This window comes from Styela clava, chromosome 3 (assembly GCF_964204865.1).
Source record: "Styela clava chromosome 3, kaStyClav1.hap1.2, whole genome shotgun sequence".
In the NCBI taxonomy this organism is placed as follows: Eukaryota; Metazoa; Chordata; class Ascidiacea; order Stolidobranchia; family Styelidae; genus Styela; species Styela clava.
Window position 1 is genome coordinate 3,445,173 of NC_135252.1, and position 17,789 is coordinate 3,462,961.

At 35.8% G+C, this 17,789-nt stretch overlaps 1 protein-coding gene across 5 annotated transcripts; it reads left to right on the forward strand.

The window, feature by feature from the left end:
* Nucleotides 1-817: 817 nt before the first annotated feature.
* LOC120342714 (sodium- and chloride-dependent GABA transporter 2-like) lies at nucleotides 818-10,933 on the forward strand. Of its 5 annotated transcripts, none has more exons than XR_005569534.2 (15): nucleotides 818-1,026; nucleotides 1,490-1,596; nucleotides 2,045-2,175; nucleotides 2,902-3,028; nucleotides 3,798-3,963; nucleotides 5,706-5,841; nucleotides 5,972-6,106; nucleotides 7,147-7,250; nucleotides 7,580-7,704; nucleotides 7,963-8,075; nucleotides 8,319-8,453; nucleotides 9,316-9,519; nucleotides 9,611-9,675; nucleotides 9,940-10,107; nucleotides 10,428-10,933. XR_005569534.2 is itself a non-coding variant. In XM_039411672.2 (15 exons), the coding sequence occupies exons 1-15, from the start codon at nucleotides 947-949 to the stop codon at nucleotides 10,533-10,535; spliced, it is 1,812 nt and encodes a 603-aa protein (XP_039267606.2). In that variant the 5' UTR covers nucleotides 818-946; the 3' UTR covers nucleotides 10,536-10,933. The 5 variants fall into 5 exon arrangements, 4 of the variants coding, with proteins under 4 accessions (XP_039267606.2, XP_039267607.2, XP_039267605.2 ...); XM_039411672.2 differs by having other exon boundaries at nucleotides 9,316-9,406; nucleotides 9,611-9,696; XM_039411673.2 differs by having other exon boundaries at nucleotides 9,316-9,406.
* Nucleotides 10,934-17,789: the final 6,856 nt, after the last annotated feature.

Genomic DNA, 17,789 nt, shown 5'->3' on the forward strand with positions numbered 1-17,789 from the left:
ATGTCATATTGTAATTCAGTACTATATATAGCACTGAAAAGACATCTTCATCAGTTATTATTGGTGTGTGTTAGACAATTGGACAAAAGTAGTCTAATCATGATAGCGATAATGTGCCAATACGTTTGAAAGTGACTTGTGTAATATAAGTGTTTAGTAAACTGGGTATTTTGAAAACTATTCAGGAAAAAAAGCAAAGAAAAAATACCCGAGCTCATATTCCACAAACCGGGTTTGAAACGAAAAATATGTCAACAAGGACCCAAATGAGTGTTTGTGAAAATTTGCTATAATAATGCTAAAAAAAATTTATCTGTTATTTATGCTTGGGTTTTAGTCAAATAAATGAGTTGACATCCAGTTTTGATAAGTTACATTACACATCCTTCGGAACACTGGAGGAAAGAAACGAACAGATACACTTTTGGTTATATTTTAGTTCAGTTTAGCCCGCGGATAGATAATGCTTATTTTAGTCGGCGATTAAAATAATAGACAACAGCGTTATGATTATACAAGTGTTCTAGACATGTTTCTATGCAAGACGTCATCATAAAAACCTTCTGATGCATTGAAAATTCAAAAATAGCCAATCATCCACGATAGGCCCACATTACGAAGAATTATTTGTTTGTTTTTTATATAATAATAATTATATTGACTTGAAAATACCAAGTTTAAAACCCGGTTCTGTTATCAGCCAAAATATAGAATACTCGAATATTATTATAAAGAGTATGAGATCGTTTTTCCGTAATATTAGCGTCTGCAATTTCATTCTTCTATTCAAATTTGTTACTATTTTTTGCACAGCAAGTCAGTTTATGATTTTACATGTCAAATTATGTTCAGGAAATTGTTTTAGCGTCACGTGAATCAGTGAAGTATTTCTGTGTTAGTATCATACAAGAAATCCAATACAGTTCTCCGAATTATCGTATTGAAAATGGATGCTAAGGTTCCGATCAGTGATTCTTCTGGATCTATGGCAGGGACTGAGAAGCCGAACGAAAATCCAGCCAAAAGGTCAGTACAACAGTGTCTAAACTAGGTGTGGTCAAGGTTTTTGAACCATGGACCAAAAATTTTGCCCACCTAGACTGGGGGCCATGTAAGTGTGACGTAAAAAGTAACATTTTTTGAACAATATTTAGAGTGTTGCAAAAGCAAAGGTGGAAAACAATATGCATCGTGCCAAATCTAAATTTAACCGCAATCTCAACAAATTCATGAGCTATTTTTTAGCTAAAATCAAAATTCGGTTTGGTTGTGGCAGCATCAGGCGGCCAGATTGAAGTACCCAGCGGGCCGGATTTGGCCCGCGGGCCGTACTTTGTCCATGTCTGGTCTAAACGTTGCTTTCATGCGATATTTAAGAAGTTGCTATAACAGTCTATCTCATATCGAGCATCTCAATTATCTAAAGTTACTTGTTTAAATGCTTGAAGAAGATATATAAAGTGCTTATATATGACTCTGTATCTTCTAGAATAACTTGGAACAACAAATACGAATTCGCATTCAACGTGATCGGATACAATGTTGGATTAGGAAATATTTGGAGATTCACTTACCTTTGCTTTAAAAATGGCGGCGGTGAGGACATTTTTGAGTAAAATGATATAATTGTATGGAAACAAACGCAATTTTGCCATCGTGGACGCTCGCAAAATTTCTATTACGGGCGTGGATGGTTTACAAAAAATAAAAAAATAACAGCCGAGAGGCGGGTAATAATGCATATGCTTACATTTATATCGTGATTAATTATATTTTTCCTCCTATGATATATTGTGATTACGTTTTATGTAATACTTTTAAATATACTGATTAATTGTTTCTATAAATTTATATATTTAAATTACAAAACGAGTTATAAAAGAAAGCATTTTTCTTAGAACAGGCGTGATTACGACCCGCGCCGTGGCTAATTCAGGGTTTCAGCAATGAGAAGAATTTTTGATTATTGGACACGAAATATATATATATATGGGTCGATTGTTTCGTTATTATGTTGTTGTTAGTATCTTATTATTATTTTCAGGAGCATTTCTCATTCCATACTTGTTGGTGGCGGCTTTTTGTGGCGTTCCCATACTGTTTATGGAGGTGGCGATGGGACAATATACAAGGAGAGGTTGTATTGCCGGATGGGACATTTTACCAATAATGAGGGTAAAATTATTACACCGTTTTTAGTATTATTTTTAACATGGGTATTATTTCCCCTAACAAACATATAAAAATATTTCTCAGCCATAAAATATATCTTATTTCCTAGCCTCCACGCCAAAGTACGCTTTTGAATTTGACTCGTACTGACAGTTTCGGATCAACTGCGGGTTATCCTATTGGACATGAAGTGGAACTATGAATCGTTTTGTTATCTTGTTGTTGTTGTACAAAAATCCCTTTTCTCTACAACTACTGGATTAATTGCTTTAAAATATTTTAGTGGTTAAATCTTGGTGGTTGTCGCTAAGAAGGCTAATTTCATTTATTTCAAAAATATATTTGGGAACTATGGGATTCGTTTTTCGCTTCGACTTTTTGTGTGATGACGTCGTCAAGATAATAAATTGCGTGCTGTGGTTCCCTAATCACATCTCAGTGATCTGGATGTCAGCCTTCCGGCACTGTAAATAGGTTAATGCTACTTTGTTTTGGACTTTGGGTCCATATATTTAAACTTTGCTCTCTTGTGTTAAATTGAACTCAATGTATTTTGATTTAGAAGTTTGAATTCCACTCTCCCTGGGGGATATTGCTTCCAAGTTATTTACAACATTGCTATCGAGTTAAAAGTACTTTACTTGCTTGTACAAATACAGTCAGATTCAAAATCCAAAACATGTATCATACGATATATTATACGTAACAAATTGCCCTTAATTTCTTCAGGGGGTTGGATATTCAGCGATGTTAATGTCAACTTATTTCCTTATTTACTTCGCGTTATCTATTGGCTGGTGCATCATCTACTTGGCAAAATCTTTCACGTTACAACCGTTACCTTGGGCAACATGCGGTGAGCCACTATACAGTATATTAAATTATGTAGTTTTTTTGCAGTTAAGTAATGAGTGAGTAATGGCAACAGGTGAACGTTTCACGATTGCTGTTTTGCTGTTACCCCAGAATATCTCTTATGAATATTGGCGGTCTTTTTCGAGTTCATTGGAAATATATCGGGCTTTCCGCTTTGAATCGTTATATCGAAAATACAAACGTCTCGTCTTTCATCGTATTAGTTCTTCATGTGTTAGTGGTTAATTTTCTGTGCCAAGTCTCGAATGGAAATTTACGGTAAATATATGTCAACACCTTGAAAAACACTCCCTTTGGAATTGAAACTAGATCTAAACTATAAATCACTCCGTTAAACTTAAACAAGTGTGATGAATAGGTACTCTCGTAGTATGTGTACCAGATTAGGGTTAAGAAATAATTTTATTACGATTTTCCTTATTTATATATTGATTCAATTTTACTTGATGTAGTAATGACGTTATGCTTTGTGAGTTTCATTGTTTTCTACGTGTGGTCGGTCACTCCGTTCCATCCCAGTCGGACTATTTCCCGTTGAATTGTAGGTTATAACAGCACACTTTTTCTGCACACTACAGCCATTGATAACTCTGTGCGGGTCGTAACATGTATGTGACTTGAATGAATTAATTGATCAACGAGTTTCCAATTGCTGTTAAGTTCCTGGCAAAAATCAGTCTGGAACAACGAAATTTATGGATTTCAAATTGTTGAGAGGCCGACATAAATATTACTTATTTTTGATAAAGATAACGAATGGAACACAGAAAACTGTGTTCCCATTACGGAACTTAAAGACTCATCTGTGCTGATCGGGCCAATTGAAAATGCAACTGAAGAATTCACAAATTCATCGCTGCACGCGATGAATGCTTCCCGAATCAACGAAACACTTTCTACGGCAGAATTTTGGAAGTAAAATATATTTTCATTTTTATTTTGCCCATTTTACGTGGAGATACCATGGTTTCTGGCCGTACATACGAAAATCTTTTTTGTTTTCCATAAGAATAATGCAAAATGATCTTATTGAGTTGCATTTTCTGAACCGATAGCTTCCAACCATTTTATGCGCCAACCATTGTCAAAGGTTCGGGTCTACAATATTTTGCTAAAGATTATTTTAATCATGCAACGCGTATTGAACAACCGCCTCGAAAACAAGAAAATATGACATGTAGTGCTAAAATGTTATTGACTAGAACAAGGTCGTCCAACCGGTGGCCCGTTGAAGGGTTCCGATTGGCCCACACGGCACTTTTCAAAATTTAATATACTAAACTTTTCCCGATGTCTCCCACAAACCTGAGCAAATATTACCACCTCCCATAAAAAAAACTATTCCTTGTTCAAACGCACGAGAAATGCTACTTTTTAAGTCTCTCTGCGGCCGTGATTTTCGGAAAGCGATATCTGGATTTCCGTTTTATCATAGTCAGATTGAAATGACAATTTTTCAATACATCGCTTTCAATTAGTGATACGAACGATTTGCCTATTTCAGTGTGGTGTATTCTACCGCCACTTTCCAATGAGCCATGAATGACAATTCAGATAAAAACATTTTATATAGGGTAGTAAGGTATGCTCCGTGATTTTGCTGTGTTTGTTTCAGCCATTTTTATCCAAATATCGGTTCGCCATATCACGCAGATATCAAGTCTTGCGCTCTGGTGGACATTGACGTTTCGGTTTTTCATATCTTGCGGAACTGCGCGATTTGTTGGACAAGCTCGAAAGCTGTTGTCCAAATGAATTTCATTCTTATTATTATCCGTATCGCCTTTGATATACCTTATCGTCGCCGTAAAATGAAAAGTGAACAATATATTTGCTACTGGGTCCGAGATTCGTTTTTTTTTTCTGTTTGTATTTTTTTAGCGTGTTCATGCTTATTTAGCGTTAAATAAAAATTCTGAAATTTAGTAACTGCGTATCCTTCTAAAAGTCTGATAACATAGACTTAATAGCATTCCTTCATATTCAGATATTTTATTTCGTCATGCATGAAACATTATCAACAAATAGTAATAATAATAAATTAAAATAAATCACAGACACAAAATGTTTCGCATTTGACGAGGAGTCGCGAAAGATTGTCGTGTCAGCGATGGTTCCATTACATTTGAACCCACGTACATTTGAACCCATGACAATTTCACCTGTATGCTATTGCACCTATGGAATTTTTTTTGTTTCACGGATAGTTAAACCCATACTAACCCTAACCCATGGGTTTTAGCACCCGCATATAGATTGAACCCGTGGATATACGCATGGGGTCAAATGTACATGGGTTCAAATGTACGGTCACCGTCAGCGATACATGTATGCTGAATTAGAGCAGCAGATATACGAAAGGAATTGGGCTTATAACATAAAATACTAAACAACATAGAAACAACAACAATAGAGTATAAATAAAACACGGAAAAGTGAAGAGGGATATCCAATATATTCGTTCGAAAATCTTAAAAACGTTGCTTTATTAGGTACTTGTATTGATGAAAACAGAACTTGGCTGGTATTTAAGTTTGGTAAAAACGTTTGTGGCCCGCAATGAATTCCTTATGTGAAAATGGCCCCCGACACTATAAAGGTTGGGCAGACCTAGACTAAAACATGTCTACGATTTGTAATTCCGTATTTTCTTTTAGCAATTACGTTTTGCAACGAAGTGATGGAATCCATGACATGGGAACGTTTACAAATTGGCCCATGTTGGCCTGTTTCATTGCCTCCTGGGTGATGAATTATCTATGTATTGTAAAAGGGATCAGAACTACCGGAAAGGTTGGTTTCTCACTGCATACAATTATTCGTTTTTAATGCGTAAGACAATTCAAGCACATCAAGTAAATGCAATGCTGGTTTATGAAACCAAATTTTCTTAACGCGTGTAACATTTCGTAATGTATTACAGGTTGCATATATCACCGTATTGGTACCATACATATTGATGATTGCATTACTAATCAGAGGACTAACTTTGGACGGTGCTGTAAACGGGATTCTTTTCTATATCACCCCAAATGCAACACGACTAGCTGATCCAGAGGTACCATAACGACGCATTACTAAAAGTGGTACTTCTGAAGTAATCGTATATATATACGATATACATATAGGGGAAGTATATCCGTTTTCGTTACTAAGTACGTGCTTCCATAAGTTTAATTAAACACTGTGAAATCAGTGCTTTAAATCGTATGTCATAAGCAATGCGATTCGATTTGTGCCACGCTCTTAATTAAGATTTTGAAGTACGACTTCAGCGATTATGAAACCATTAGATAGAGCGGTGTTTCCCAGCCTGTGGGTCGCGACGCATAACTAGGTCGCCTGAAAATCTTCTTGGGTCGCTTGCTTCTCAACAAAAACTCAGTGATTTTATGTTTTAGTAAATTTTGTTGTTTATTATATATTTGTTATGGAAGTGTTGCTCAATTTTAGATGTGTAGATCAAAGCGTAGCAACCATTCTGTGTGATGACTCGCTGATGACAAGTGCAGCCTTATCACTTTGAATTGGTTTATGGGAAAATAAATGTAAAATGATTGTTAAATATTGGTAATTCAATTTTTCAGCCTTTAGTACTACATGGCGTTTGTATTTCAGCATATTCTTGGGTCACGGGACTCAACAAAATTATTATTTAAAAAATTCGGGTCGCTTGAAAAAAGGGTTGGGAACCACTGAGATAGAGCATAAAATGAATATAGTCATCCTTAGTTACATGTCCTTGAAAATATAGTTCCAAAATTTGATGTGAATTATTTGCAAACTTGACCTATATTGCATTGCGACGTTGAACCACCAAACATAATTTGTTTAGTTTATTTTTGGTATTAAGCTTGAGCTAAACATATGTTCCTCGGGGAATAAGTTTTGCGCAATAGCAATTCACTTCAGAATTAATGATTGACATAAAGCGTTGGCCAGAGACCTCAAACGGAGGTCAACACATTGGCAGATTGCCGATTGAAGTAATGCTGCAGACTATTGGATATAAAAGCTGGCATACTATGTCGATAAAGATATGTTAATTGCAGCTGCTGCGTATATTGAAACATGTACAATACATAAATATGTTTGTAGGTATGGTTGGATGCTGGAAGTCAAGTTATGTATTCCCTTGGGTTGTGCTTTGGATGTCTAGTTGGATTTGGCAGCTATAACAAACCAAACTTTGACTGCTACAAGTATGTAACTAACTGTTCTTTCTGTTAAAACGTACATATCGAAAACAGATGACTGTTGTTTGTGATTTTATTCATTTGATGATATCTCCGATGCAATAAAGATAACTGATTATTCGATCACAACAAGTCCGGCTTACACAGAAAACCAAATTCTGTCGCAGCATGACTACTGATACAGCCTGTCATAAGGTGTTTCATTCTTTTGTGCCGAAACGCGAACAACCCATTATTATAATTGCTCTCCTTCCCATACTTTTTATGGCACTGCCGGAATAGTACATTTTTACAATAATTCCTACTTGTACTAAGCATTGATATTTTGTCGCCAGGAGCGCATATTTCTTTATCGGCACATGCTGCGGGAGCTCGTTAACATTTGGATTTGTGGTATTCAGTTTTCTGGGCCACATGGCAAAAGTACAAGGCAAACATATCAGAGACGTTGTTGAAGGGGGTAGGTTGAAGTAAATTAGCATCTATGGTAAAACATAATATTTTATCTGATAACCTACTTGACTGTCATGTGTCATTGGTTATCACTTTGTCACACGATACGAATCGGATGTTTCAATGGGATATCCGTGTTTATTACCTAAATCAGGTAGCAAAGTTACACACAGTACGACGGTAGCCTATTGATACTTTAATATTTCTGATAATAGTCTCCCAGTACACAAAATATGAGACTTAACAATCAAATTACCATTCTAAGGTCCAGGACTTGTATTCCAAGTCTTCCCAGCCGAACTCGCCTTGTTGCCGGGTTCTCAAATCTGGTCTGCAATATTTTTCCTTGCATTGCTTGGACTAGCTATAGATGGATCTGTGAGTATTTCTCAAAATATTTTAAATTTTTTATAGTCATTTCAATTTTAGTAGCATTGATATTAATCATAAATTCAATATTATTACTATTTGCATTGAACAAATAGTTTAACCTTCTTTATGTCTATTGAAGACTCTCTATGGCTTTATGCATATTTTTAAACAAAATATAACAATTTAATTGTATCTGTTCTATTTCAGGTAATGAATATCAATACAATAAATATTTTGTTTCATATTTAGTATGGAATCATTGAGGGATGTATCACAGCTCTGGCAGATTATTTTCCAAAATACTTCGGGCATAAGGGAACACACTTCTGGCGGGCGGGTTTGTGCTCCGTGCTCTTGATAGTCGGTTTACCACAGCTATTTGATGTGAGATGTATATTATTTTTCTTTGTATTGTGTAACATTATTAATGTGAGGTAGCAAGCATTACTCTTTTTTTTTTTATGAAAGCGATATTCGAAATTAATTTCTCAAGCTATATATCGTCATTATTGAACTCAACTCATTCGTATTGTAGAGCGAACTTATTATTTTTAGCTTATACACCTTTGCTTTCTGAAAATATTGTTTAAACTGAAATTTTGAATGGGTATTGTTCTCTTGGACAAACAGTTGCATTAAGATTTATTCCGAAACAACAACTTAAAACAACTTTCTGATGCAATGAATGAGGGGGCGCTTCAGAAGTATGTGTACCAATATGGAGGTACCTAATTTTGTTCGCTTACTTCACGCCAAGTTGTGCGAGGGGGCTGAAGCCTACGGGCAGGAGGTATATTCACTTGGCTAATACAGACAGTCCCCGAACCCATAATAGAACTAAAATGAGGAAAATTGTAACAACATTGTGTCCAACCCTAACCTGGTACACATACTATACGGGAGTACCGAATAATGAACATTGTTATATGTTGTAAATATTTTCTGTGGCCTGTCTACTTCACGCTATGTTATCAATGGGATTATATCGTCTTTTTTTATCGTTTTTAAGAGGCGTATATCCCGTTACATTACTCCCAAGCCAAACTCAAAACAAATGCATTTGGTAGCTTATTTTTTATCATCTAATTATAGTATTATTTAACCTATGAGTAGTTTTGAATGAATAGAATGATCGAATAATCTATTATTTTAAACTAAATTGTAATGATTTTTTTTTCTAAAAAGGAAAATAATTCCCATAATTAACTTTCCAAAAAACTCATTATGATGATTTTCTATCATCCAGGGTGGAATATACATTTTCGAGTTGCTGAATCTTTACGGTGCAAGTGGAATTTGTATCTTGTGGGTTGGGTGTTTCGAAACCATCGCGATAGGTTGGTTATATGGAATAGATCGATTTTTCGATGACGTTGAATTGATGATTGGATACAGACCTCCGATCGTTTTCAAGTATTGTCTCAAATTCGTAACACCAACAATTTGTATGGTATGTTTTCTGTGGTATAAATTCTATAGCCTACTCATTTTTTTCTTGCTATATTCTTATTTTCCCTAATCAATTGAATTTATTATTTAAGATTCGAGTTCTCCGAGTATCAGTGGGTTACGCTGGAATTTGCATGCCGGAAGAAAGCGTCCCGTGGTACAAAATATAAACACTGCAGTAATTTTATTTTATTTTGCAAATGTTTAACTTAAGTGGTACAATATCGGTTATTCCTATATTCTGATAAACATATCGGTATAAATGTTAAAACTTGATATTCCTAAATGTTTTGGGAAATAATATGCTTTGTTGTAATTATGCCAGACTAGCTCTATGTTTATTAAAATCCAACAGTATTATTTTTAGAATCCTGTGTAAATCTTCACTGTTCGTTTAATGAATGATTTATATTTTTCATAGGCCATATTCATTGCTTGTTGCATTGAGTATTCTCCTCTTAAAATGGGAAATTACGTCTATCCGTGGTGGGCGAACCTAATTGGTTGGATGCTTTCAGTTTCTGTGGTTGCAAGTATTCCGTTCATTGCAATAAAAACAATGTGGAGAGCCCCTGGATCGTTGAAACAGGTGCGCGTATTTATGAGATTGAGTTCACTATGTCAGATTCGACTACAGTATTTCTATTTTCATTCAATTTTCACAGCATAATTTGTAAATTTATATTTTGATCTCTTATCTGATGCCATCTGCTGTTGAAACTTGAAAATATTGCATGTGAAAAATGAATATCTGAACCTAAATCTGAATGAATTTTATTCAATAGAAGTCTTTCAAATCCCGAAATTAAATCCCCGCATTAGCGATCACATACCATTATTCCGGATACTGTCTTTATTACAGTCAAAAATTTATAAAATATTTGTTTAATATTTTTTTTCATCTTGTAGAAATGGCAACATAGCATCACATCGATTCACGTTAAAAGGGAGTTTGAGATACCGGATAAAAATATCGAGAACGACAGGATAGCAAACGAGTCGTCTGTCATGCTGTAACTCATCTCTTTTTATACATTTAACCAAGATATTAAATGTAGAATGGATACACATTGAATATATATGAAACTAATTTAAGAATCTTCAAATCAAATATTGAAAATTTTCGGAAATCATTGGGAAGCAAATCGTCACATAGTCGAAAATGTGTTTTCCTAATATATACTAAAAAAACGTATAAAAGCGGTTATATGTCTACACTTTTCAATTTGCTTACGGTTACCCTGAGTCGAGTGCAAAATCCTCTTATACTCAGTAGAAACATTAAAACAACGTAATTTATTAATTGGATGAATCGCATTTTGTTCCTTGCATATTTTCAATGTGCTTTTCTGTGTAAATTGTCAAAATGTGCCCAAAAATTGTAATTGGCTAATTGGTAATAAATATCAAATTTTCTTAAAAATTATGTTATTGTTTTTGGAGGTGTTAGGTTTCTAATATGCTATCCTGATACTTGGCAGGCTCATTAGAATATTATCTTTGTTATAGGTATATCCCCACCTTTACTTAAACTGAGATTCTTAAGTTAGTCAGACGGTATCACAATTACAAATATGATGAACTTCACCTCGTCCTATAACTCGTTCTCGCGCGGTGCGGACGTCTTTGAGCATAAAACCATGATACAGGCTATCTCCTTTTTTGTGGATTGAAATGGATATAACTATACATTAATAGGATGAGATCGTTTCTTTATAACCGATCTATCTGTGACCATGAAGTCGCGCACCAAGGTAAATAACAAAATTCCAGAAATACGAAAACCTTGTGATCATTCGACCTTGATTCCTGATAAACAGTTTTCTCTGATTCATCAACGGTTCTTGTGGTTGGTTCTAGAAAAGATGATAACATTCTAATATCAGCATGGGTCACCTGTTGATCTATATAGGTGTCATAATAAATTGCGAGTTTATCATGGTGCGCAACTTTATGCCATCCTGTATATTGCTGATATATAATCTAGTACACATTTTCATTTTGACGTGACTATTTATCACGGATAAAACTGTTTCATGTTATAAATTGGATTGCGAGAAATCGCCAACTTTTTCTGAGTAAAGAAGAGGGAGTTAATAGTTGTTCTAATGCTCAAGGTAAATTAAAAATCGACACATTAAGTCAAAAATGACGCCATATCGACCTTCGTTGTTGTACGGGCTACTCATAGCAAGATGAGAACGAACAATCCTATAGCTTTTCATAGGAATTTACTGAAACATTAAAATCAGTTCTTGTGGTTGATCCTGGGAAAAATTGAATATTTAAACGAAAAGCAAGTTAAACTATTGTTGGCATGCAATGATATCGGCGATAATACAATCAACATTTTAGTGGACACCAAATTATTTGTATGCAGTGACCAAAATATCAGAGTCGTAACTAGCGATGAGCCAATGACATAGCCGATAATGAATTATTGGACGCATTATCTGGAAAACGTGTTGTCTTTGTTAAAAGACTTGACAGAAAAATCGTAGGCAAGTTTGTACGAAGCAAATCAGTCTCGCTTTGTTCAGTTTCTGTTCAAGATGTATGAACTTTATTGTGGAGAAAGCCGCAGCCGACCAGCAGTTGCGTGAACCACCATACGGCGGCGAAGAGTTCAGCAATCCTCTCGCAAATATTCCGCACGGGAATCCTATCGAACATGCAGGGTAATCAGAGGTGTGGTGGTGAGCGTATTCCAAACTCTTAGCATGGTACGCCATACTGCTATATGTGAGGGGTTAATCATATTCCAATGCTTGGAACCAATGTAGTTGGGGGTTACTGCAGAATTCACATATATTGTTTGCAGAATTCACATATATGAATTTCCTAAACATGAACCAAGAAGAAAATTGTGGATCAAATAGGTCCTATTTGAGAAGACCAAATGATATTGTACGATTTTCGCGGCGGCTTTATACAGTGTTAAATCAGTGTATCGTGTTTGTGGCCAAATATACCTACTCTTAATTTTGTTATATACTCAAATATATTACAGCTTGACGTTCGATATCCACCCTCTGGCTTCATCCAAGTCTCTATAACAAGTGACTTATTTGATTCGGTACAACAACACGGAGAAAATTCCTATCAGACCTCATTGCTCCTCTTGACAAAGTTGGCACAAAATGGCGTTCATGGAGCCCTAGGTGTCTCCCAACGACTAACATATCGTCTCCATATCGTTACGCCACCTTAGGTAATGTTCTATGGTCGCGAACGTTCGCTTTCGATTGATACATTGGTCTTATGATTCATCTGTACCTTACCAAAATTGAAAAACAGCCATAATTAGCGCGGTATGGTGAGTTGGCATCTATCACCGTCTCGTACTTGATAAGAAATGAATCAAGATCAGGCGAATATGCACGACAAATCGACGTGAATAATTAATTCCTGTCAAATACCATACTGCCATGAGAAATGCATTACACGCCACGAAAGATTTGAAAGTCTGTCGTCGAAACGAGAGAACCTTCAATTGATCTCGCATAAATGAGAGAGAATCTCTTTTATATATAGCTTTGTTAAATGGGTAAGTAGTTTGCTAACTATGGTGTTATAATGGCCCGCGACAGCTGATCGTAATAACAGGAGGAATGTACTGTTGGCAACAACGACATTGAAATTCGCTGCCCAGTGACCTATTGCCCTGCCATTCTAAAAATGGCTGCTAAAATGTCTTTTGTTACGTCGCTCTTTACATCTTGCTGATTGGCAAATTTTACGGAAGTAAACAAGGAAGTCGATGTTTGGGGAAACATCCATTCCATACACAGCAATGGACTTTTCCTCGAGCATCGACTTCCTTGTTTACTTTGTGACATTGGCCAATCAGCCAGATGCAAAAAGTGACGTAACAATGCTTCCTTTCCGCATCCGCTCAGACACTTTTCTCACTCAGACAGATTTCCAAGATTGGTCGTAAACATTACCTCGTTTTTGAACTCTATTCGTTAGTTTTTAGTTGTGTTTCAGCAACTCAAATACAAATCAGATAATTCAATGATTACTCTGCCTTCCTAGGAGTTTTAATTTAATTGCAGTAATAAAAAATTAGTGTAGAAATAGCTGTGATAGACTAGGCTAAAATTCTTTATCGGTACTTTTAAAAAACAGATTGTTGTATGCGATAAATCATAATCATGGTTTGAAACACACACCCCATTTTACAGGCGCCAACTTGCAAAAGCACTCTTTAAAATAGCCCCGAAAATTTTTCAATTACCAACTTTCATAACCTTTGACCGATGGCCGATGCTGTCAGCTACGTTTTTTGTGCTATTTGAGGGTACGCTCGTTGCCGAGAACGGTGCGTCAGTTTTATACTTGCTTTGACTTGTTTGAATAGCTCGCTGTGTGTTAGCGTTTTTTCAACAGTATTTTTCTCATCATAGATTGAATACAGACTAGCTTGTATATATGTTATACATTTGAGCTGCTTTGTTACAAAGTATACTTTCACACAAATCAGACGGAGATACTTCAAAAGTGATGGTACTGGCAGACTGGATGCGTAGGCAATGGATTTTCTCATTGCACTGGAGTACACCGAGCACGATTTGCCTGATATTTGGGAAGTAAACCTACCAGAGGAGAAGGATTACATACCTAAGAGCTGTGAAATGAATTACTTTGCAAAGTAAGGGTAATAAACTGCAAAAGAATGTAATTATATGGAGGGAGGAAGCAGCTATCAGGAAAAGGAAATTTCACCCTTGAAAGTACCAATCATGTCTTAATAAGAAAGTTACAATTGAAAATTAGGATAAGAAATGAGCCCCAAAGTGTTTGGGACTCTGCAGAAATGCCCTCCTGCATGTGGAATTTGTTGACTAGATGATTGGGGTTGAAGCCTGGATAGCATTTGGATGCATTCTCGACATGCCAGACCAGAGGATGTCAAACTCACGCCCCCAGAACACTCACAATAATTGTAATATTTTTTATTTTTATTAAAAATACCAATTTACAGAAGTTGATTTATATAAATTGCAATAATGGTGATATGCAAGAAATTGATATGTGAATGGCATTTGAAATTTAAGGTAGACGCACAGCCTCCACATAAATTTTTGAAGAAAGTTATGTCTCGAGTTTACAATAAATTGGGATCTGGTTTTATTACACTGGCTTTGGATGCGACAGAAAGAAGAAACAGTTTCTTTATTCAAATTTGAACACAATAATATTTTTGCTTCATTTATAATTCCCAACATGAGTAGGTTCTAAATATATGCTCTTTTTGTGAGCGTATCATAACCATTTGAATTATTTTGAGAAAAACATACATGATAAATCAGGTGCAATGCAAATTTTTGAATATAAAACCTATGCAGAACAGCGAACGAATCATGAATTGTATGAAAATGGTGCTGATTTTAGGAATGAAAGTGATAAAAGCTTTTACAGTCGTGATGAATTGATTTGGCTTTATCAAATATGACATATCGGTACCTCAAGTAGCTTATTCTAAATTTTCTATTACTTATGTAATCACCTTTAGACTTATATAAAGCTAAAATATGTTTTTTTCCTGAATTTTTGATGACACGCAATGGCCCGGCTGACATTTGTTAGTTGGTGGCAATGAGTTAACTGAGGCTGTTTTCCTATTTCACCGTCAGATTTAAACTTCATCATAGTTCATGTTTTGGATGTGAATATTATATAGACATTATATAAAATCAAAAAAGGCAATGAACATTATATATGTTAAACAGCAATGTCATATCGGTATTTAAGAAACTTTGTGTCATTTCACCTTGCCATTAATGTACATATTGAAATTTAAACTATAATATATGGATGTTTGAAATCAACATGTTTTGTTATTTCAACACTGAAGTCTTTTGGCCCAATGCTATATTTGAAAGGTTTGTCATACTCTATTTCGTGAGGTTTCCGATTACAATTTATATTCACCTTGTGTAGTAAAGTCAGCAACAGCAAAACAGACGTCTTTCAGTCTGTGATTTTGCTCCACGAATTTGCCACCTAATGACCTAAGTTACAATCTCTTCTAATTTAGGCAATGGAGTATGGACTAGGTCTCATGTTAAGTGGATGGCTTATATTACAATATTTCTCATAATTCAGACTATGTCTTATTTTCAGTGAAACGCGGTAGTAAGCAGTGGTACGGTACCGGTAGACAGACTAACACAACTTGAAAAACTGTATGGCCTGCACTGGTACCGTACCGGACTTCAGTGCTGCCAGGTACTGGTACGCGGACATCCTGTCTAATATAGCCAACATAGTATGATACCTTACTTTAAACCTTTAAAGAGAATATTACAACATACCTGATCCAGTACACTCTCGGTGCAACATTGGCACTCAACGAAGCAAACACCACTATAGCTCAAACTCGCGAATGAAAAGCAAAATTGCCGCGTCCCCTCAAAGTAAGGTAAAAATAGTGTCTGGCAGCAGCCGTCACGCTCCGATGGTTTGTTTGAAAGTTGTTAATGCTGAAGCAGTGTTTCCCAACCCGAGTCCGCGCTCTTAAATGAGTCCGTGGAGCGCTTGAATGAGTCCGCAACCAGCCAGAAATTCACTGCGTGCCGCAAACGCTTTTGCGAAACTCAACTATCAGCAAGTTATGATTTACGTTAGAATTTACATAAAACATAAAAAGCAAGTCCATTCACATAACATTAATCAAGTCAATAAAACTGGTTACTGAGTAGAGCAGGTCATATGGTCGAAAATTCAACTATTAAAATAAAAATTTGCCATTTGAAAATTTGGTAACAGGTGACGCGACGGGCCACTTGCGCGTCGCTTAATTGAACGATCGGATTTCACGACTCACTTGCGGATTTCCGACGAAAACACGATTATGCACACGATTCGATAGATACCTAAATGGTGTTTCGCGAGTTCGAACAACGAGGAATAAATTTTTTTTTGATGCTAAGTGTCGATGGTGGCAACCCAAATTTTCTAAATTGAAAAGCGGCAATACTAAAAATAAAACGGAGCACAACTCAAGTTTTGTCTTATGATGGACGGCGACCGATTAAATACGCCCTTTTAGACGTTACGAATCGCAAAATTTCGGGTGCTACCGTAGTAACGTACCAGTGTTGTACGAACAGCTCAGATTTGTCGAATTCACAAAAATACGAATCAAAACAAAATATAATCAGGCACTTTACCACGCATTTTTGTGTCCACGCATTGTCATGATATTTTCTGAGTTTCTACACCCGCAGATTAAAATGATCGCAATTAAATTAATAATAAAGCAACGCGATGAATATTTGATTCACTGATATACTTTAAATATATTTTTATTAAGTGCTAAATCAAGTTGTACTTTCTGGAAATTTATAGCAGATAGTAGGATTTTTCTAACGGCGATAACAAATTCGCAAGATCGCAAAAAATATGTATCCAAACTAAATAAAATCGGGCAATATATTCTCACATTATTATAGTCGCAGATTGACGTGCAATTTTAAAGAAGTAATGCTTTCATCTTGTCGTACGTGAGTCGACGCAACCGCGAGTTAACATGAACAAAATTGAATTAAAATAGAAGGACATTTTAAATTCTCGTCGTTGTCATGGATTGAATATTGTGCGACAGAAAATACCATTATTCACTAAAAAATTCGGCTCATTTACCGAACGCGTAATTGCGGCGAATTGCCGATTTTGAAATTTGTTAAAATTCTGTTGTGTTTGGTTTTATTGCTTTTTCACACAGAGTACGGTTGCAATAAACGCACATTGATTCCGCAATGGTTTTCGCCGGTGAGGAAATATTCCGCGACCAAAAAAGGTTGGGAACGCTGTGCTAAAGCATAGGAAGAATTTTTCGGGCGTCAAAGGTCTACGGTCTACTCTATAGGTTGCTGTCTTTGATGTTTATAATGCCACTCGACAGCTGGTCGTTGATAACATATGTAGTATACAGCAAATCCCATGTATACCATACCGGTACAGGTGAGGTGAAAACAACGACGTCTAGTGAACTATTGTCTCTCTGGCAGTAAACTTTACAGAGTGCTTTTCTAGGACTGTAGGATGAGGCTATGAGTGCTAATGGTGTGCGGATTCGCTAAAAACAGAATCCGAATCCGTCCGAAAATATTTCTGTTATTTCAGAATTCATCCGAATCCGGATTCCTTGGAAAAATATTCCGAAAAATTCCTTTATTTCGGGTAAAGATTTACAAACCTCAGCAAATTCCTCAGTGAATCATAACATTCTGCATATTCTATTTATACGCACAATATCAAGTT